Source organism: Notechis scutatus, chromosome 1 (assembly GCF_049901735.1).
Source record: "Notechis scutatus isolate UNSWTSFEM ecotype Mainland chromosome 1, rNotScu1.2, whole genome shotgun sequence".
Taxonomy (NCBI): Eukaryota; Metazoa; Chordata; class Lepidosauria; order Squamata; family Elapidae; genus Notechis; species Notechis scutatus.
In genome coordinates, this window is record NC_142009.1 from 173,518,866 (window position 1) to 173,542,080 (window position 23,215).

A 23,215-nucleotide genomic window follows, 5' to 3' on the forward strand; every position below is an offset into this window, starting at 1 on the left:
TTGTATAATGTGTCCAAAATATTGATTATGTTTGGAAGCCCACCTTCTCTGTAACAGCACCCGTCCTCTGAAAGAAATTGCCCAAAATTTTAATGGCTCCCCTTTGCTGGTGTTTCAAAGGGCCCTAAAGATCTGGTTCTTCACCCATGATTGATGCCTCTTTCCCCTTTTTTGTTCCCTTCTGGGTTCATTTTCTTTGCTGTCATTGTTCTTTGGTCTTGTACTGTTTTCGTCTATATGTAGCTTTTCTATATGGATTTTTTTTCTATTATTCTTTGCTTTTAAATGTTTTAATGACTGTAAACTCCCCAGAGATGCTGGGACTTGGGTAATATATAAATTTAATGAATTATTACTTGTTCACAACAATGTGAAGTCACAGCTGACAGTTCTTTAATTTCATATGCAATGAAGAACCTAGGATGTTGTAATATCCAAGCAGTGTGGCCATTTGAAATTGATAGATCTTCATCTCCCATGGTTGAGATGAGTGGCCATACAAATTAAATGAATGAATGAGTGAGTGAATCAGTGAATCATTGATTTAATAGAAGAGATTTGGAGTGTACCCATTTCTAGAATGAACAGGGAGGGCAGAATCAGTTGGCGATAGGTGCTCTCTGAGGATCCAGACTCTATGCCAAGAACTTTATAGTTAATAAATAGCATCTTGAATTGCACTTGAACTAGCAATCAATACAGCTCACAAGCAGTGGTTACATATGCACATACCCAGAGGCACCCATTACTCTTTTGCACCTCTGCATTTTGTACCAGCTGTAAATTCTGATTGGTCTTCAGGAGCAGCCCCTAGTAGAGCACATTGCAATAATTCAGTTATATCCATTAAATTCAAACAGTTTTACATTCCAAAGTAATAGCAATAGCACTTAGCAGTAGCACTTAGACTTATATACTGCTTTACAGTGCTTTACAGCTCTCTCTAAGCTGTTTACAGAGTCAGCGTATTGCCCACAACAGTCTGGGTCTTCATTTTACTGACTTTGGAAGGATGGAAAGCAGAGTTAACCTTGAGCCTGGCAAGATTTAAACTGCCAAATTGCAGTCAGCTGGCAGTCAGCAGAAGTAGCCTGCAGTATTGCACTCTAATTACTGTACCACTGTAATAATTATTATTTCTCTGGAACAATTTGTACATTATATTTTGTAGGGAAGACATTGTTGCTGATTTAGTGGAACAGATTTCTGAGCTGACAGCTATTATAGAACAATTGCGCCGAGATCATCAAGTGACACATAAACAGGTGAATCATATTGGTCTTGGAGAAAATCTTCCTTGTAGATATTTCAGAGAATTTGCTATATTTAGAGAGAGACCACAGGTTGGAGGAAATTATTTCAACCTGTAAACCAATTACTATCAAGTTTTATTTATTTATTTTATTTATTTATTTGATTTGCCAATTGTTTACAAGATAATAAGTATAAGTGTATACATAGTTGTGAATACATGAAATGGGTACATATAAGAAAAATAAAAGAATAAGAGAAACAATAGGACAGGGACGGTAGGCACGTTGGTGCGCTTATGCACGCCCCCTACAGACCTCTTAGGAAAGGGGTGAGGTCAATAGTAGACAGTCTAAGATTAAAGTTTTTGGGGTTTGGGGAAGAAACTACAGAGTCGGGTAGAGTATTCCAGACATTGACCACTCTATTGCTGAAGTCGTATTTCCTGCAATCAAGTTTGGTGCGGTTTACTTTGAGTTTGTATCTATTGTGTGCTCTTGTGTTGTTATGGTTGAAGCTGAAGTATTCATTGACAGGTAGGACATTGCAATGTATGATTTTATATACCATGCTTAAGTCAGACCGAAGACGGCGTAATTCAAGGTTTTCTAGTTCTAGAATTTCAAGTCTGGTGGCATAAGGTATTCTAAAACGAGTAGAGGAGTGGAGAACTCTTCTTGTGAAATATTTCTGGACTTTCTCAATTGTGCTAATATCAGATACGTAATGTGGGTTCCAGACTGATGAACTGTATTTGAGTATTGGTCTAGCAAATGTTTTGTATGCTCTGGTTAGTATTGTGATATTACCAGAGAAAAAGCTACGTAGGATTAGGTTAACAACTCTTAATGCCTTTTTGGCTATGTAGTTGCAGTGGGCTCTAGCACTTAGATCATTAGAGGTGAGTATTCCAAGGTCCTTTACAGAGCTTGGATCATCAACAAGTTCTTGACTATTCAGCTTGTATTTTATTTTCTGATTTGTTTTGCCAATATGTAAGACAGAGCATTTATTTGTTGAGATTTGAAGTTGCCATTTGTTTGACCATTCTGATACATAGTCAAGATCTTTTTGTAGGGTAGCAGTATTGTCTGTGGTATTGAACAGCTTTACATCATCAGTGAAGAGAACGCAATTGCTCTTAATATGATCACAGAGGTCATTTATGTAGAGTATGAAGAGAGTTGGTCCTAGAACACTGCCTTGGGGGACACCACTATTGACAGGTACTGGATTTGATAGGACGCTCCCGATTTTGACCATTTGTTGTCTGTTTGACAGGAATGCTTCTATCCAGTTATTCAGTTGTCCAGAGATACCATAGGATTTTATTTTTAGGAGTAGTTTGTCGTGTACCACTGAATCAAAGGCTTTACAGAAGTCTATGTAGATTGCGTCTATTGCTTTGCCCTGGTCGAGTTGTGTCGTCCATATGTTTTTGCAGTGTAAGAGTTGTAGATTACAGGATAGTTTTTTTCTGAAACCAAATTGTTTATTGGAGAGTAGGTTGTTTGTCTCTAAGTGGAGGATGATGGATTGGTTAATAATTGATTCCATGACTTTACAGGTGACGCAGCATAAGGAGATTGGCCTGTAATTTTCAACTAGGCTTGGGTCTCCCTTTTTGAAGATGGGGATGACTGTGGCTTGTGACCATAGGTTAGGCAAGGAGCTGGTCCTGAAAGATTTTTCAAAGATTATGCTTAGAGGTTTGGCTATGGCAGTGGATAGCTTTTTTAAGAAGTTGGCACATATTCCATCCGGTCCAATAGATAGAGATGGTTTTAGATTGCGTAGTGCTTTTTCAACATTGTCTTCTGTAAAACCGATATGTATTAGATCATTATTGTTATCTGTGGTACGGCTAGGAAATACTGGGCATGATCCATTGCTGTTTACAAATACTGAGCCGAAGAATGTGTTAAAGATGTTGGCTTTAATGGTGTCGTCGTTGCAGTCTTTACCATCAGGTCCTATCAAGGGAGGGATGGACCTTGAGTCTTTTAGTTTGTTGTTTACAAAATTGTAAAAAGCACGGGTGGAATTGGTGCTTAGAAGGTTTTCCTCTTGTTTAATGTGATAATTGGTGCATTCGGTCTTTATCTGGTGGCATAAATTTTTGTATCGGTTTTTGAAATTGGCAACGTGACCAGATTTGTTTTTCCTCCAGAGTGATCTCTTTTTGGATTGAAGTTTCCTTATTGATATGGGTAATCTGCTTTTTGTTTTGTTTTGGGAGTTGTTGTTGGTACATATAGTTTGATGACTCTTTTGACTTCAAGTAAAAATATGTTGTAATGGTCTTCAACAGTATTGCATCCAGTGAATAGAGATTGCCAATCCAGGGATGAGTGATCATTGTCTATAAGATCATAGTTGCCTTTTTTGAAGTTACAATTGGGGATTACATCATTGTGGTGATTTTTGAGTGGACGTATGTTGAGACAAAAGTCAATCATATTGTGGTCACTATTGGAAAAGGGTTCTTTAGTTTGTATTCCGTAAATTAAATTCAAACTATTGCAGAAGATGAGATCGAGGCAGTTGTTTAGTCTAGTGTTGTTGGTTACTAGTTGTTCCAGTCCCAGATTTGTAATAGCATTGTAGAAGGTTGTGTGTATGATTTCAGTTGTACAATCATTTAGGGTCCAGTCAATATGAGGTAGATTGAAATCACCAAGAAAGATAAAAGGGTATGGGCAGGATGCAGCCCATGTTAGTAATGTATTTAGCTTGTTTACATGTTCGATGTCATAATCAGGTGCTCTGTAACATAGTAAGAATCGAATTGTGATATTTAAGGATAGTTCACAGATGATGGTCTCAGGAAGAGCAAGCTCCTGGGCAACTTGGATATTTTTTAGATGTAAGGATTTTTTATAGAATATAGCAACACCACCTCCTCGACGATTTTCACGATCTGATCAGTAAACATGATAGTCTCTTACTGTGGTAATGGAGTCGGGGAGAGATGCATTGAGCCATGTTTCACAGACAAATATAATGTCGAAGTTAGCCATATTTAGGAGGATGAGAAATTCAGGTATTTTATTCACGAGGCTTCTTGCATTGAGTAGTTTGCATTTAAGGCCGGCAGTAGTTGGAATAGTTGGAGTAGTTGGGGGCGTGAATTGAATTTAAAAGACATTTCAGAGCAAATATATTAATGGGAAGAATTAGTATGGAGATGAGATGAAGAGGAATGTATTTAGCCTCTTGGTTGTAGATAAACTTCTATGCGCAGTTGAGCTGTGTACCTTTGATTTAGTCTTGGTTCCAATCTTGATTCCAGCCATGTTCTTGCAGTTTCTTTGGCAAAGTGGTTTGCTATTGCCTTCTTCCAAGGCTGAGGGAGACTGACCAGCTGGCTTTGTGACTAAAACAGAACTAGAATTCAGTCTCCTGAAGTCTAGCCTGGTGTCTTTAAACAGTGCCCTGGCTATCTATATATACAGTTACACTGCTAAAAAAGCCATTAGGGAAGTACTTATTAAATGTAATTAACTTTTCTTTTTTTCTAGATGGAGAAAGATATGGAAGAAAAATGCAATGAGATGCAAGAGGAACATGATAATAAAATGAGGTCTGGCTCTCCTTGTTTGGAAGTCTTGAAGTAACTTTTCTTTTTCCATAGTTATAGGATCAAAGGAGGAATAACAACACATTAAGGAAACAGCTTCCATTCCCCCCATCCTTAGAAAGAAAGCAGCATGTGACTTTTTAGCATTGTTCTGTGGAGACAAACTCAGAAGTAATAATGAACAAAATATTTTGACTACTGATTAATCTTATTTCAATCTGTGTCATTGGCCATTTTCAGTCACCTAAAAATCTTTTTAATATATAGCACAAATAGAGCATACAGAATAAATTATTGTTAAAATATTGAATTTTTGCACACTGTGATTTTTAGTCTTTAAAGTTACTTTTTGTGTGATTGAAAATGGCCAACAAAGAAAACTCAAAGTTATTCAGAATTAATTCCATACAAGTTTGGTGAAATTTTCTTACAAGTATATCTAGAAGTTTAGAGTCACATTCACCATGTTAAATAGTGCTGCTACTCTATCTGCAGTACTGAACAATTCCTTCTGAGGATTTGGTCCTGTGGAAAATCCTTCTTCTGTTACTTACTCTGTGGGGAAGCTCCCTATTGATACCACGATAGACTTTCTTCCTAAGCAAGTATAAGCACAAGGGAATAGAGTTAATCTTCCCTACCTTACTGCTGGAACACAAATACTTAGCAGCTTTCCTTTCCCATCAGTGCCTGCTACTTTACCTACACATCAGATGTAGCTTTGAGCCCTTAAAAAGTCATTTTCTTCTCATTAGTTCCAGTTTCCGACTTACTTGTCTACATTGTGATTAGAATTGTTCCTTAATAAAGTACAGTACCAATTGGTATGGGCATGGCATGCTTTCACTCAGAAAAAAATATGTGAATAAAAACAACAACAATAATAATAGTAATAATAATAGTAATAGTAATAATGATGATGATGATGATGATGTAGTATAATAGGAATAATAAAAATAATCACACTAGTTGTTCTCCATACAGATTTCAAACATACAATAAAAATAATGTATAAATATAATTGAACATTGGTTTTGAATGTCCCTTGGTACTCAACTGCTTTGGTACTGAACACTTTTTACATGAAAATTTTGTCCCTAAACTCATCATTTGTTTGGTATTCAATGCACAAACTAGAACTTCTCTGCCTTGTGATTCACTACATTATTCCTTATGGGAAAATTGTTTGATACTCATCATTTTTGGTACTCATTGTAGCTCCTGGAACCAATTAATGTTGAGCATTGAGGTACCACTGTAGTAAGAAAACGTATTATAAAATCCTATGTTCATCTCCTGTGCAAGTTACAAGCAGTCCAGAGCTTTTCAGAACAGGATGGAGTTATCCATTTTCCCAAGTTCAAGAGAGCCAACAATTTCAAGACTTTGCTTATGGAGATTTTTCATTCAGCTGAAGCTATATCCTTAGTTACTATATGCAAAGCATTAATGAAAGGAATTGCTGACTTTTTTTTTTGTTTCTTTCCTTTACATCCCACCAAACATCAGATGGGATTGGCTTTGAGAAGAGATGGATTCTGATAGATGGCCTGAAGAGTAAATATTTGCTCCTGGTGCTTTGTGTGGTTGCATTCAAAAGAAGCCTGGTCAACAGCTGACAGATGCTGTGGACTTTCCTGCTTCCTTGTGGAGTTCTCTACCAGCTCTAGTCATCTGTTAGCTGGGCTGAAAGATTGTAAGTCAAGGACTATCTACATTGAGTTGATCTCATGATTTAGGTCCTTTTGACAATACCACACAGAGAATGATACATGAAAGGCAGATCTCCCTTACTTGATCTCTTCAGCCTAAGACATGCTTTTGGATGTTTATTCTGTACTTTTAATGCTGCTTTGTTATTGTCTCTCGAAATAATGCACAGCTTTTTGTAGATTTCCCTTCCCCCATAGAGTATTTGAGTCCTTCTGATATTTTCCTAAGGAGCTCTTCCTGAAATGTAAAGGATATTTTATAAACAGATTGCATATGATTTTAGATATGATTAAAGACTGTGCAGTAAATTGGCAAAAATCAGGTGCTGTGACTTGTACAAGAGAACAGTTTCTCACCAAGACAACATTACCACTCTGTGTGTAGCTCTGCAAGTTTATTATGAAGACATACTAACTAGAGGACTTAACAGACCACAAGTGCAGAAGTGCTTCTTTTACCTTACTTTGCTGTTACATTGTCTTGGCAGGGAGATTCAAGGATTTCACATAATACAAGTGAATAACCTGGAAGAACAGTATAAGAAAGAGTTGCGGAATGAGAGGGCAACTGCACAAGAAAAATTGGGTATGATGCAGGATTATCGATTTGTCTCATGCCTACATGTGTACGGGAACTTCACAGCTCACAGAGTTGTTTCACAAAGGAAATTAGAAATAGATAAGTAGCCAGGGACAATGGGATGATTAATACACCAGTTTGTTGTAGTGGCTAAGACACAAGGCTAGACACTGGGGGACTGTGAATTCTAGCCCTGCTTTAGACATAAGGCTAGCTGGGTGATCTTAGGTTAGTTATTCTCTCTCATCCCTAGGAAGAATGCAATGGTAAACCACTTCTAAAATCTTGCCAAGAAAACTACAGGGAGTTGCCAGGAGTCAGTGTTGACTTAAAACGAACACACACACACACGTATTTCCATCAGTTGTTGCTGTTGCATTTAAAACTACACAAGGAACAAAACTGCTCTTTTTTTAAAAAAAACCCATAGCAATTTGTAAACTATTTGATTGGTGGGGGTGGGGTTGAAAAAAACTGTTCTTGTGTCTAATTGTTCTGGTGTGCAGTGCTCTATAGTGTTGTTTTGAGGGAAGGAGTAGAAATAGTTTATGTCCGGGATGTGAGGGGTCTGTAAATATTTTCACAGCCCTCTTTTTGACACGTGCAGTATATAGGTCCTCGACTGAAGGCAGGTTGGTACTAACTGTTTTTTCTGGAGTCCTAATTATCCGTTGAAGATTGTGTCTGTCTTGTTTGGTTGCAGAGCCAAACCAGACAGTTATAGAGGTGCAGATGATAGACTCAGTAATTCCTCTGTAGAACTGTATCAGCAGTTTTGGGCAGTTGAGCTGTCTGAGTTGGCACAGAAAGAACATTCTTTGTTGTGCTTTTTTTGATGACGTTTTTGATGTTAGGTGTCCATTTTAGGTCATGTGATATAGTAGAACCTAGAAATTTGAAGGTCTCTACTGTTGATACTACGTTGTCTGGTATTGTAAGAGGTTATAGTATGGGAGGGTTTCTTCTAAAGTCTACCACCATTTCTACAGTTTTGAGTATGTTCAGTTCCCGATTGTTCCAGTTACATCACGAGGCAAGTTGTATAACCTCCTGTCTGTATGCAGATTCATCGTTGTCTCAAATGAGACCAATCACGGTTGTGTCATCAGCAAACTTCGGTATTTTAACAGATGGATCGTTTGAGATGCAGTCATTGGTATATAGGGAGAAGAGAAGTGGAGATAGCACACAGCCTTGGGGGACCCCTGTGCTGATTGTACAGGTATCAGATGTGATTCTGCCTAGCTTCATCTGCTGCTTCCTGCCTGTTAGGAAGCTTATGATCCACTTACAAGTGTGTTCAGGTACTGCTAGTTGGTTTAATTTACTTAGAAGAGTGTCTGGACTGATGTATTGAATGCTGAACTGAAGTCTACAAAGAGGACCCTTGCATAGGTATTTGGAGTTTCAAGGCATTGTAAGATGTAATGCAGAGCCATGTTAACAGCATCATCTGTTGATCTATTTACTCAGTATGCAAACTGCATGGGATCTAACAGCGGATCTGTGATGGTTTTTAGGTGGGACAGCACAAGCCTTTCAAATATTTTCATAACTACAGATGTTAGAACAACTGGTCTGGAAACGCAGGCAAAGCCACCGCAGTGGTAGTGTCCTGAGTTGCCTTAGCATGCTCGGTTAGTTAAGAATCGCCCTACCCAGAGAAGGAAGTGGTGCTGGAGGAGGAGGAAGCAGTAGTGGAGTAGCAAGCAACTCAGGGCGCTAACGCTGTGGCGGCTTTGCCTGCGTTTCCGAGGCTTCGATGTTGGGAGAGGCAGCAAGGGCTGGAAAAGGGGAGAGCTGTGCAAGGCTCCGTCTGGGTGGGGGGGGGAGGAAAGAGAGAGAGCCGGGAGCAATTCAAGGCTAGAAAACTAATGGGGAGAGCTGACAGCGGGCGCTGGGAGAGGGGACTGTTATTGCCACCGCCGCCATGTGTGGGAGTGTGCATCTCAGGGACCTGAGCCGGGAGGCACGGGAACTGCAAGTGGGAGCATTTGATGATTCCGAATAACTCCTGGAACACGGTAGATTGGCGTTTTGTAGGTCTCGGTGAAAGAGTGAGCTTTGTTTTGTCTCCTTTCCTCCCCTGGTAATGCGAGAGATACTTTCTCTCTTCCTGCCACCCCCAAATAACCACTGGCTGTGGCTGGGTTTGGCAGCGAAGTGCTAAAGCGAGCGAAGTGCCCCCAGGGACACCTTTCCTTGCCTGACTCCAGGTGAGGCTGGAAGAGGCCCCCCCCCAGCTTTTTTCCTCGGCTGCAGATCTGAGCCTCTCAATCCTCCACCCAGGATCTGAAAGGAGCTCCCACATTCTCCCCTCCCCTCCCCCAATTAATCACCAAGAGCGGCAGTCCTTCTGCAGGCAGATGCCTGCTGAGAAGCCCCTGGAGTGGCAGCCAAGGGGCGCTGCCCCCAAGGAGAGCAAAGCCCCTTTCTGCCTCTGCTTCTCCCAGCAGCAGTTGCCCCGCGGCCCCTCAGCTCAGACACACACACACACACACCGCCTGCTCTTCTGTCTCTTTGGAAGGTGCCAGGTGGGGGGATTTATATTTATAATTTATATTTAACATAAAAAATTATATTAAATATATTAGCTTTTTTTAAAAAAAAATCGTATTAGTGGTCCTCGGGATTTAAAAGTATGAGTTTGGTGGTCCCTGAGTTCCAAAAGGTTGGCGACCCCTGCTTTAGAAGAACTTCTCTCGGGGTGGAAAATGCCTTAAGGATTGTAAAAGCCAGAAGCCAAATTCAGTTCAAGTTAGAAATATGAAGAATTGAACAAACCTTGCTGAGAATTAGGAAAATTGCCTTCAAAGGAAAACCTTGTTAATCTCACCAGCTTGAGAAAAACAATGTTTACAGCTAGGGGGAGAGACTTATGAGGACAGAAGGATATGAGGCGGCATCATCCTCAGATGCCATTGACTCAAAATAATAGATGTGTGTAAGGAAGGTTTTTAAGAATGGGAAAGGAAGTTGGAGATCTTGGGTGGGAACTTGCTGTCCTTTCTCTCAAGCTCAAAAGAGCCTGATATTTGGCATTGGGGGAGGGGAGTTAATGGGTGAGGGAAAGTAGAGCATATGGGAGATAAAACACCTTAACAAGCTCCAGAACCTGACTCAAAAGTGCACTGCAAAACTTGATTTACTTTGATGCTGAAGTTAATTGGTGTAGTTTTGAGATGCTGGGAGGTGGCAGATAGGATATGAGATGACTGAACCCATCTTATTGGCTTATCTAGTTGGATCTCTAGGAAAACAATCACAGCTTAAGACATTACAAATCTCTAAGTCCACTCTCCATAGCTTTCTTAAACTGTACCCAATCTTCTTCTTCTTAACTACAATTAAGGGGAAAATATTTCCCTGTCAGTTACTTCCTAATACAGGGGTGTCAAATTCAAGGCCCACGGACTGGATCCGGCCTGCAGGGTGCTTAAATCCAGCCCACGGTGACGGCCTGGAAATAGAAAAGGACTGGCCCGCAGTGTCTGCTAGCAAAAATGGGATGCAGAGGAGCCATGGCCAGCCTCCGCATGGCCCATTTTCAGATTGGATGGCCTCCTGCAGGACCCTGCCAGCCAAAATGCTCCCCTCCCATGCCCTGTTTGGAATGGCAGGGTGTTGCATGAGGCCGTCCAGGCCAAAAATGGGCCATGTGGGGGCTGCCCGTGGCCCCCTCACGCCCCGTTTTGACCGGCAGGGTGATGCAGGAAGGTGTCTGTCCCATCTCCTACCCCTCCAATCGGCCCATGAAGGACAACTACAATGCTGATCTGGCCCTCAAAGAAACCCAGTTTGACACACCGGTTTTGGAACAGGCCACTCCTAGCAACAATTAGGAAATATTCTCCTAGCAAAAATATCATCAGTGACTGGGACAATTAAGCAATTCTCTTGAAGCACTTCTTGCTTCATTAATTCTCTTCTGTCTATGCTGAGAAGTGGGCCAGGGGGGGGGGAAATACTGAAAAACACATCACTATAATTAAGACAAATCAAACCCAAAAACATAAAACAAGTTTGAGTCAATAGTTTGGACTATTTCGACTTGGATGCATGGAATACATTACTTCTTCCCTTTTATCCATCCTCAGCTACAATGCAGAAGGAGTACAAATACCTGAAGAATACATTTCGTATGTACCAGGTAAATATTTAAATTGCCATCTAAGAATTGATGAAGTAGGGTGAGTTTTGCCCCATTTTACAACCTTTCTTGGCACTGTTATTAAGTGAACCACTGCAGTTGTTAAAGTTAGTAACACAATTGTGAAGTGAATCTGGCTTTCCCATTGACTTTGCTTGTCAGAAGGTCGCAAAAGGTGATCACATGACCTTGAGACACTACAACTGTCATAAATATGAATATAGCTGCCAAGCATCCAAATTCTGATCACATGACCATGGGGATGCTGCAATGGTTGTAATTGTGAAAAATGGTCATAAGTCACTTTTTCCAGTACCATTGTAACTCCAAACAGTCACTAAATGAATGTTTGTAAGCCAAGGACTACCTGTAGTTTATAATTCTTCTCTCCCAACCTGGAAAAAGACATTATGTGTCTTTGGTGAAAAGCTCTTGTGTCTTCTCAATATCCCATGGCGTTCATGATTTAAAAAGTCATATATGCAATGCTTCACAATAGGAGAAAATAAGTCAACTTTAAATCCTCTTGTGTGCTGATGAAGTTATAGTTAATCCATACAACTGAATGAGCATAAACTCATGATGACTTTTGAAATATTTTTTTAATTGGACAATATCCTGTTTGATATAAATGACCTATTTTAATGCATTGATAGGCAGAACTGTTGCCTATATATGTTTCAAGCTGATTGGTGGTTCTGTTTGCTTGCTTGTTTTGGTAGGATAGCATTTCTGATGAAATGGAAGAAAAATGGCTGAGAAGACAGGCTGAATGGAAAAAAAGTGAGAGGACTGAGCGAGAAAAGGCATTATTACAACAAAGTAGGTAAAAGGAATGTACTAGTCTTGTACTACTGTAATCAAAGCACTATTTTCTGTTTTCCTCAGCATTTTATTATCCCATAGCAAGTTTTCAGGAAAATAAGTAAGGACACTCAAATGCTGCAGATGTTTTGCCTTATTTTACAATTTTATATAGTAATATATAGTATAATTTCATCTAAAATGATCCAGGTTATAATAGTAAAGCACTTAGACTTATATACCACTTTACAGTGCTTTCCAGCCCTCTTCTAAGTGGTTTTTACAGTGTCAGCCTATAGCCCTCAAGAATCTGAGTCCTCATTTTACCAATCCCGGTCAGGGTCGAACTCCTGCCAGTCAGCAGAATTAACCTGCAATACTGCATTCCAACCACTGCACCACCATGGCTCCTATAAAATTAGTAATGATAATTATATAATTAATATAGTTAATATTATAAAAATATAATACTAACTATAAAATTATTAAGAGTATCCTGAGACCAAGCATAAAGACTTAGAACACTTTGGTTTAAGAAAACAGTTTTACCAGCTTTGGAGTTGGGAGTAGTGTGAAGGGATGGGGGAAGAGGAGTCACAACATGTAAAATGGTGAACAAAATTGAACAATGTGGGGAAAAACAGGTATATAGCACTATCCTAGACTATCCAGGCCTAAGTAAGAATAAACTTAAAATATGGTTATATATTATATTTTTACAAAAATTGCCCTAAAATAAATAAATACTATATCACTCAAATAAATATAAACACATAAAACAAATTGGTAGAAAATGAGATGTCAAAGGCAGAAGGAAGCAAATACATTAGCAATATGGAATAAACACAAAGCTACAAGAGAAAGTATTTTGCTAACAAGTTGCAGGCATCTTCCTAATGTTATATACAAAATTCTGCACACAGAATTTTGCCACATTGTATTTACGGTTGGAGTCTTATCATACAATAGAAACAGCATATGTTTGGGTGCCTTGGAAAATGTATTAGTGAGGGTATGATGTGGATGCTGCAATCATGGCTATTTCTATCAAATTACCGTGCTAAATTCATATAAGAGTTTCCAGGACTCAGGCACAATACAGTTAAATAATAGATTAAAAAAAACTTTATCCTTTCCTCAGAGCAATCTTTAACAAAGAGATATGAGATGGAATTAGAGGAGCAGAAGAAGATTATTCAGAATAACAGTTTTTTGCTCGGCAGAGTTTATGAACAAGAGAGAGAAGTAAGTGTATTTCCTATTTATCAGAAGTTGCTTTGCTTTGTAGAGAAGGCTATTGTAACTTGAATTAAAGCTTTTTCCTATAAATCTCAGCCAGTATGACTTTTGCAAATAGGCATTGCTTGGATGATGTGTGGTGTTGTTCCGGTATAAACTTGTATTCTTATAATAGCCTGACTTATTCCTCTCATTTTTGTTTAGCACTAAAAGAATAATTTAAAAAAAAACAACTCACAAACCATTAAAGCTTGCTCCTGAGTGGAACAAAATTTCTTCAGGAATAATTAATCAGAAATTGTATCCATCCATCCATTCAGTTCTTGGAGATTAGAATGCCCCCAACCCTCTTTGCCTTTCATAAGGCTTTAAAAACATGGCTGTTTTCAAGCTTGGACACTGAAGGTGTTAAAACCCCCATTTCCTGGTTTTATTTTTAACTGGTTAATTATCTAGGCTGCTGTCTATATATTTATTTTGGATGTTTTTGGATGTTATTTGGGATGTTTATAGTTTTGGAATTGTAAGTCACCTAGAGTCATTGATTGAGATGGGCAGGTATAGAAATTAAATAAAGAAATTCATGAAGCAAACAACTCCAAACAGGAAGCAATAAAGTGTTGAATTTTGAACTGATATTGTAAAATGGCTTTACTGCATGAGATTTTATGATTGGGCATATATCTTGCATGTAAAGAACGTCAATATTGCAGTACCTCACTGGGTCATTCCCAACTGCTTGCTTCATTCTCCTTTCAGTAATGGAGAAAGATTAACACTATGGCATTAATGAGCCCAATTGGGAAGCAACTTAAGTCTCTGAGTTTCAATCTGAATGGAAGTTTTCAGTAATATGTAAACTTACTGAAACTTACTAGTAGGCCTGCTGTTTTTCTATTATCAATAGAATTATTATACAAGTTATGGTAGCCTCATCCAGTGCATAGCTAATCAGAGTGTGAATTGAGCTCCATAAGGGGAGACGTACACCAAGACTTCATTGGGAGCCCACAGATAATTAAGAATTGAAAGTTCATTTTCAGGTATATTTTTCTATTAACTCCCTATTTTTTTCTTTCCCAGGAATTTCAGAAACAGCAACAAATTGCCTTGGAAAATATAGAAGTGTTAAATGCCAAAATCAAGGCATGTGTATTGGTTTTTTAAAAATAATAAGTGCAATTGAGGCATCTATTTAATAAGTAGCAGCAGTGTGGTCTATTGTAGACTTCCTTTATATATATATATATATATTAGATGTAGCTTTCCCAACATTCCACCTACTAGTTGGGGGAAAAAAGAGTTATTAGTGGGAATCATAATTTATTAAACTAATATTTGCTTTAGTATTTTGATTAGGTCCAGCAACCCTAATCAACCATTAAGCAAATCTGTGAAGAACAAGGTTAGAGGATAATTTCTAATATTGGAATATATTGGAATGTGTAACTGGAATATAAATATCAATAATGTACTGTACATGTATAGCCATAAATGGGATGTGCCATAAAATGCTCTTGCTCAGTCTGTTGGCCAAACTCTTTTTCAGGATATTTTAACTCATTTCATCCCCTCCCTCCCTCCCTCCCTCTCTCTCAAAAACAACAGCAAAACAACAATTAAAAAGTTGGCTTTTTTAGCAAGCCCGTGGAAAACCTTCACTGCTGTTATTTACTCTCTCATGTTTTGGCATTTCCTTCCTTTGATATGATGATTGAATATCATTTGTATTGTTTTTCTTTTTTCTTTTAAACTTTTGATTTCATCACCTAGAATTGCTTTGGCATTTGGGATAGATGATCAATTGATTAGATAATTTTCTGTCTTCGGCACCTTTTAAATATGGTCAATCCTTACTGGCTTTTTTTTCTTTTCTTTTTTGCAATGGAAGCTTTGCCTTCAAACAATTCTTCTATTTCTTTTAATGGAAAATATGGCAAGTTTGCTGATACGTTCTTTTTTTATATAACCTTCTGTTGACCATTAAATTATAAGTTCAGTGTAAGTATATACAAATCAAGAATTGGTTTAGTTCCTGCTACTGTTTCAAGTGATAATCTGTGAATTCCTGCACAAGGCATCTATGCAGTCTAGTTTTGAACCTTCTAGAGTATACAGAGTTGTTTCATAGGAACTCCCCTCTCCCTGCATACTAAGCCACAGGTGAAGCTCCCACAGAATGTCTTCAGTTCCTAAAACCATCATAGTGGATTTGAAGGGAATATCTGAGATCACATGAGACCAAGCGGGGCTAAGAGGATAAAATGTTGTGAAGTAACAGATTATCATCTGAACTCCATGCAAGGGAGATAAGCACTCTTTATTGTGATCTCTATGATTCATATACATGGAGAAGACCTAGCTACCTTAAAATGACCAAACAGAAGGTAGTTCTTCCAAAAGTTGGATTACTTAGGTATTGGTCCCACCTATAAGGCTTGATTGGGGGGTTAGGCTGAGCTGCCAAAAGTTCTAGTAGGGAATTCCTCTGAGGAAAGCTATCAGTATTGCCTTGTGCTATATGTGGGAACAGAAACGGGCACTGTTTTTTGGCTAAATTATATCACCACTTGAACACTGCCACTGGAGGGGAGGGAATACAACAAACTTTAGATGAGGAAGAAAAGCATGCAGAAAATCCAAAGAACAAATGAATATTTGCATGAGGGAAATCCAAAGAACAAATGAGTATTTTCATTGATGTACAAAAGATGAGAACATGATGTGAAGATACATGGGAGAGGCCCCTTTCCACTGTGCCTCTTGGCCCTCCCCACTGCCAGTCTGGGTGGATAGAGCGGATGCAGCTTCTGGTTACTGTACTGTTGCCCATTCCAATCTTCCTGGAGGGAAAAAAGCCTTGTTCAGGCTCCTCCTATTTAACCCAAGGTTAAGTGAGAGAAGGGACTGTCACAGTCTATAACCCTAATAATAATGGTTATGCTAACAATTGTGATATTAACTGTACAAATGACATGGAAACCCAACTCTGTATTACGCTCTTCTTACCATAGTAACTTTGAGGGTTTTGGGCAGAGAATAGCAATCTTGTCTCCTTTTGAGGAGACAATTAAAACATCAGTCGTGTGATTTAAAATCAGTTTTATTAAAAATAAAGTGAAACTTCCTTTTAGCCAAATGTCCAAACAATTTCAATGAGGTGGAATAAGGCATTTATTGCTGATGAAAATCCAGTGTCTCCCAGGTGAATCTCCCATGGTATCCAAGGTGCAGGTTGGATACAGATCCAGGTGGACAAGATTCAAAGTGCAAAGAATGTTAAGATGGAATGCAGCCTACAAGAACGAAGTTTCAATAAAAATGATAAATCTCTGATACAAAAACCAGAGGCATGTTTAAAGAACAATTAGACACATTCAAAATACCAAAGACTATGCAGCAGATTTTTCTTTGTTTTGTGTTGATTCCTAACTGCCTGGTTAAGTCCCTGCAGTTCTCTTGGCAGTTTTCTTGGGAAATAGTTTGCCACTGGCTCTTTTGTAAGGCTGAGAGTGAATGTCTGGTCCAAGGTTACTGAGATGGCTTTGTGCTTTAAGATGAGGCTAGAACTCATAGAGTAGATTAGCATATCTTAAAGCAGAATTATCTGAAAGTAGAACTAGTGCTGCTTTATAAAACCTTATAAGACCACATCTAGCATACTACAACCAATTTTGGTCACCATACTACAAAAAAGATGTTGAGACTTTGGAAAAAGTTCAGAGAAGAGCAACTAAGATGTAGCCCGGAGACTACACCATATGAAGAACGGCTGCAGGTTTGTGGTTTGGCTAGTCTAAAGAAAAGAAGAATTAGGGGTAACATGGTAGCAGTAATCCAGTATTTGACTATTTGCCACACAGAAGAGGGGGTCAAATTATTCTCCAAAGCACCAGAGGGCAGGACAAGAAACAATGGTTGGAAACTAATCAAAGACGGAAACCATCTGGAATTAAGGAGAAATTTCCTAACAGTGAGGACAATTAACCAGTGGAACAGCTTACCTTCAGAAATTGTGGGTGCTCCATCATTGGAAGTTTTTAAGAAGACTAGACAGTCACTTATCTGAAATGGTATAGGTCAGTGATGGCTAACCTATGACACGCGTGTCACTTGTGTTGGTGTGGGGAAAACCTGCACATTTAGAGGCTGCCTGTGCTCTGCTCCAATACCTGCTCCCTGCTTGTTGCGTGGAGGCATGGTGTCACCGCTGCCGCAAGATCTTTGCAGCAGAGAACCAGTTTTAACCGCCATAAACTGAGGTTTGTCAGTTTCATTACCTCAGGAACGCTACAGGAGGAAAGGAGATCCATGAGGTTCACAGCCCTGTAAGGTGGCCTTCCGATCCCCACATCCTGCACCTGCAGCCCTGAGACCAGGGAGATGAGTTTCACAGCCCTCTGTGATCACCCCAGCCCAGTCCGTCATAAACCAAATTATTGATATTTCTTGAAGTGACACACGACCCGAGGAAAGCTACATTTTTTCCCGATTTTCGACACACCAAGCTGAAAAGGTTAGCCATCACTGGTATAGGTTCTCCTGCTTGGGCTGGACTTCCAAGATCCCTTCCAGTTTATTCTGTTCTATTCTGTGTAGAAGCCAAGAGCTCTATTTTATCTCTAAGTGGAGGGATTTTTCCACCCAGCTTACTTCAGCTGCCTGGTCCTGATTAACTGATTTCTGCAATTGCAGCCTTCAAGCTCCTGTCCGGATCCTATTCAGCACCTTCCATTAAGACTTTTATTTTGTTCCAAGACAAAGCCTTTTTTTTCCTAGCAAGGGTGGAGCTGGGGTGAACAAATCTAGGCTTTTTTCCTTAGTCACTCTACTTGAGGATTGGACATTTGGTTTTAGCTGTGGAAATCTGAACTCGATTCCCTAACCCACTCATGCCTTTGCATGTATGCTTGGATGAATATATTAATCCATGCTTGGGAATCAGCTTCAATCTTCAAGAAGATAAATGAATGTGGGAGAGCAAAGGGCTTGCTATGCCTTGTGAAAGTGAATGGGTGTTTGCCTATTTACTGCAGACTTTAACAGAGACACAAAGGGAGAAGGCAGGGAACTTGTAATCTATCTCACATGTAACCTGCATCTGTATAATCACCCTACCTTCCTCTCCTTTTCTCTCCGTCTCACTCCAATTTAAATCTTACATCAGTTTAGCCACTTTGTGCATATGATAAAGTGAAAGCTTATGCCTTTCAGTAAAAGTCGTCGGTCAGAAAAAGTGCCCAGAAAATTCCTTTGCTAGGTCTTTCATGGTTTATTGATGGATTAGAAAAAAGGAGATAACTGCAAAGCATAATTTTACTGAAGAGAAAGCTATTCCTAGGTATTTTAAATATGAGTCAAAGAGCTAAAATGTGATTGAAGAGAAAGCTATTCCTAGGTATTTTAAATATGAGTCAAAGAGCTAAAATGTGATTGCTACCATAAAATCGAAACACTTTCCATTTAAATACATAGGAAGTCCATGACAAAGACATCTGAAAAACTAACAAAAATTGCTTCACCTTGTCTCAAATGGCTTGTAAAAATGAATTATAAGCTATAAGATGATGGTATCAAGATCTAAATGAAAAGCTTGTCCGTGATAGATGAAGAGTAGTAGAACAAGACTATTTGGACGGCAGAAGTATTCGTGTCAGATAAAACAAGGAATGGAATAAACCATAACTCCTAAGGTGTGGTGAAGGGTGTAATTGATCTTCACCAAGGCACTGGCAAATATGATTTTAAAAAAAAAAGATAGAGTAACCTGTTGAGTTAGGAAGCTATACAATTCAATAAGTCAAATAATAATTTTAAAAAATTAGTAAGGAGCTTGAGGTCTATCCAACTATTTCAGATGAGTAAGGCTCATCTGGCCAACACATTCCTTTGTTTTCTGCATAAATAATTTCTATAAGTTTTATTTGGTTGGATAGGTAATTCAAGTTTTCAGTTCCATCAGCTCCAAGAGCTTGTGAGAACTGCAGTTCAAACATAAAACAGTAAATTGCCTAAATTCTTGCTTGAGTTAAAGAAAGGGAAGTACTGCGAGGTAATTTGCTGGAGACTATGATGCTCACTAAATCTCAATATAATTTAAAAATCATTGTAGCTTTTGGGATGAAATCTTGTGAGATTTGGGACATTTTCAATCACTCACAAGAAGAGTATTGGTATTGTCCAGAAAGATATCTCTAATAAGGGGTGCTTTATTTATTTTACTAAAAATAAAGTTGCACATTTTCATGGAATAACTGTGGAAATGTGATGCAAATGCTTGAAATTATTTTTTAAAAATGTTTTTATCCAATAAAAGACATTGGAGAATGAATTGAATGAGAAGAACGAATCTCTTAATGCTATTGCTTCATCTCTTCACAAAACAGAGTTGGAACTTCAGAAGGAGGTGAGATCTGTGACATGACTACCCTTTTGAAATTGGTCTGTTACTGGTGGTAGATGATTATTTTTATTAAAAAGGTAGCCCTGCATTTTCTCTTAATAATCCTCCAAATAGCTCAGAATAGAGTAATTCTACATCTTCATGTATCCAGTAACATTGGCCCCTTCCCAGTGACTGGTATCCAAATATTGTCACTCTGCAATTCCAGAGTAGTTTTATTCTTGAGGATAGCAAGCCCCTTGTTTCTCCTGCTACCCTGGGGATGGGTGAATCTCCTCCCTTTTGCCTGTAACGCTGTTCCTCAAAGGCCAGAGGCATAACCATCCAATCAGCCTTGCTCACATGCTAGTTTTTCTTTACCCCTGCAAGAGAGAGCTTTCATCTGCATCAATATTCAATGTATATCCTTTTTAATTCCAATAAATCCTGTGGCTTTAGGTGAAGAGAAACACCATGTGTGGTTGTGCAGCAACAACAAAGTCAGGTCCCAAGTTCAGCCACTGCTCCACAGATTCTCTTGAAATGGGCATTAACCGTATTTTTTCTTTTCCCTATCAAACCAAACAGAAATAAACTTCGACTCTGCCTCTTAGAGACTGATTTTCTGCTCTGATAATGTGCCATTCGCTACATACATCACTGAAAATTATGAAATGTGCTCTGTTTAATGGTTGCTGTCATTGCTTTCAATTGCCCCTGGCTTTCTTTGAATCCCACTGCTATAGTCCTCATTGGTAGCCTCCCTTGCCATGGAACCTTACTTCTGCAACTCTCCTTTACTTGTTTATTACTCTGTCCCCTGAACAAGGCAGAGGCAAGAGATTGTGCAAATCACCGAGCCAATGCATTAATTCTGTGTGTTTAAGGAGAGGCAAAACATATGGGGAGAGCAGGACACGAGAATAGCTAACTAACATTAATAAGATAATGTTAGTTAGCTAAATAACACGTGGGTGAGAGCAAAAACTGTAAGATTGATCTTTGTTGAACAGAGCAAAATGGGTTGATTGTGCAATCATACCAGATTATTATTCTGAGGTACTGTTAAATGAACAGATACTGACACTGAATCTGAAGAAGAGAATGCATACTATATACAGAGCATACAAGAATGGCAGGATTAGTAGAGATGACAGCTGGAATTAAAACTGGAGATAGAACATTCATGTGAAATTTGCAGACGCCATCACTTTGTAGCCAAAAAACAAGCTCAATGAAAAGCTCATTAGGAAATAAAAATAGTTAAAATCTGGGTAGTTAAATACCAACCAAGATAAGATCAACCAGCAGTAATGCTGTAGTTTTAAGCTACAGTGATTTTGTGGAACAATCAGTTAAAATTCCATCCTTTCTTGCTTAGTGACCAAGCAAATGACTACCTCTAAAAAGAAATGGCCATAAGGTGCCTAATATTAAGTTAAAAATTCTCTAGTTCAGTGCTAATTTAAAGAGTACTCGGATACCACTGCTCTTCCAACAATAGCAACAACAACAAAAAAAGATTTCATTGATGATAGAAATATGTATGTTACTTCCCACTTTTCCAAAACCCAGTTTGTTATCTCCACCACAGAAAGCCAAAATGGCAGACATGGAGAGATCTTTCCAACAAAAAGCAGTAGCTGTTGAAGAGAAATATCGAATTAATATAGCTTCTTTGTCAGAAGAAAACAACATTTTGAGGTGGGGGAAAAATCTAGTAAAATCCAAAACAGTAAGTCTTTTGAAAAAGTTTTTTTAAGCAGTGCAGATTGACTGAGGTTTGTGAAACAAACTATAACATTTCCAATTTATTTATTTATTTATTTGAATTGTTTGCTGCCCATCTCACTATGTGGTGACTTACATATTCTTGAATTAAATTATTTGGCTTTGTGTGGGTGGGAGATGGTATATGGAGAATACCTGTGGGAGAACATCTAGGAAGATTAGATGTTCATTCTGAATACTTGCATTTTATTAGCCTGGCGAGATTATTTTGAAGCATTTTTAGCTTAGGAGTGACAAGGGCAAAGGTGTATGGAGGCATGGACAGATATCAGGAAATCTTAATGAGTTTGAAGCTGAACGTCTTCTTGTCTTTGAAAATATTTGCCATTAAAATAATCATTTAAAATGATCGTTAGAACTGTTTGAAAAAAATATACACATGCCAAAAACATGCAGTAGCATTCAGTAATAACATAACTGATTGAATAGCTAAAATTCCAGTTGCAATATTCTATGTCGGTAAGACAATTGAATTTGCTTTTGAGAAAATGAGGGAGTTGGTTGGGAGTTTCACTTGTATCAGTAACAATATTCATGATGAGATCTGATTCCATGACTGTCCGTACGAGTTAACAGCCACCCACATACACCCATTTGTCAAAAGTAAGCCCCATTGTTTCAAGAGGAATTACTCTCAGGTAATACTCCACTAAGGATTATAGCCATATCTGAGGGTGAGAGCTTTGAAAGAGCTACACTGGAATTATGCTTTTAGACTTTTCTTCCAAAATACAACGGTTCCTATATCTTCCAAGCACTTTTATCTAATCATACAGTCCCCAAACGAACTTTAAAAAAAATACTGACAAGATCGAACATGCTTTTGTAGCATGCTGGACCATATACAAAAGAAATTTTAACTTCATTGTAGAGAATCAAGCCTAAAAACTGACTTTTTGCAAAACCCAATTTGAATTCATAAATCGATTCAAGGTGCATATCTTGTGCTTTGGCACGTGGGTGCCCTTGTTACACATGGTTATAACTTTGCCAAACAAAACATTCAATACTTCTAGTTGTTTTAGCACAGAATTTCAACTAGCTTCTTGTAAATCACTTTCACTTGATTGTGCAATGAGTGACACAGCAAGTGAGTGGGGAATTGGGGGGGGATGTCACTCCCCAGTGCCAACTGCGATTCAGGGAAATGGTTTCCAACATTTGGTATACTATAGGCTCTGTAGTCTCCTTGTACAAAGGTAGAAAAAAAAAATACCTTTGCTTTTTTTCCTCCCTCAGGCACAAGCTTATTGAGAAGAATGAAGAGATATTTAATGAACGTGCCCAAAAAAGTAGTATTTTTGGATTGTTTGATTAGAACTATGCATGAAGAATTGGCTTATGGGAGATTGTGTGAAGCTATTTCTTCAGAACAGGCTGAAGCTGGAACACCAGAAGTGTCAAAGGATTACTTACATATATGTATCATTATGTTTTTTATTTTATTTTTATCAGCTACACCTAATAGTTTCGTGCCGTGTTTTCTTCCCTTACTAGCTTAGAAATAAAATAAATGTTTCTTAGCCAGATGGTGGACATGTTATAACATACATTATACCAAAAGGGCATAACTTGGTCCTGTAGATTAAAATCCATATTTAAATGACTACAAACTGTCAAATTGTAAATGTTGATGGAGATTCAAAGTCATCCATGTCATGGTTGTTCCAAAGGTGCTTTTTCAAGGGGCAATTGGGACTTTCTGGGTTTTCTTTGAAGACGTTTT

At 38.5% G+C, this 23,215-nt stretch overlaps 1 protein-coding gene and 1 long non-coding RNA gene across 2 annotated transcripts in view; both read left to right on the top strand.

The window, feature by feature from the left end:
- Positions 1-23,092, top strand: part of FLACC1 (flagellum associated containing coiled-coil domains 1) — a 42,313-nt gene extending 19,221 nt beyond the window's left edge. Inside the window, exons 6-15 of the mRNA XM_087950211.1 lie at positions 1,172-1,265; positions 4,773-4,834; positions 7,032-7,129; positions 11,221-11,273; positions 11,996-12,095; positions 13,219-13,322; positions 14,400-14,462; positions 19,633-19,722; positions 21,293-21,402; positions 22,729-23,092. Of these exons, the coding sequence (XP_087806337.1) occupies positions 1,172-1,265; positions 4,773-4,834; positions 7,032-7,129; positions 11,221-11,273; positions 11,996-12,095; positions 13,219-13,322; positions 14,400-14,462; positions 19,633-19,722; positions 21,293-21,402; positions 22,729-22,807 (853 nt within the window). The 3' untranslated portion in view covers positions 22,808-23,092. The remainder of the gene's footprint in view (positions 1-1,171; positions 1,266-4,772; positions 4,835-7,031; positions 7,130-11,220; positions 11,274-11,995; positions 12,096-13,218; positions 13,323-14,399; positions 14,463-19,632; positions 19,723-21,292; positions 21,403-22,728) is intronic.
- On the top strand, positions 15,198-19,316 carry LOC148133108 (uncharacterized). Its single transcript, XR_015746567.1, has 3 exons — positions 15,198-17,395; positions 17,853-18,657; positions 18,715-19,316. It is a non-coding gene; the product is annotated as an uncharacterized LOC148133108 (long non-coding RNA).
- Positions 23,093-23,215: the final 123 nt, after the last annotated feature.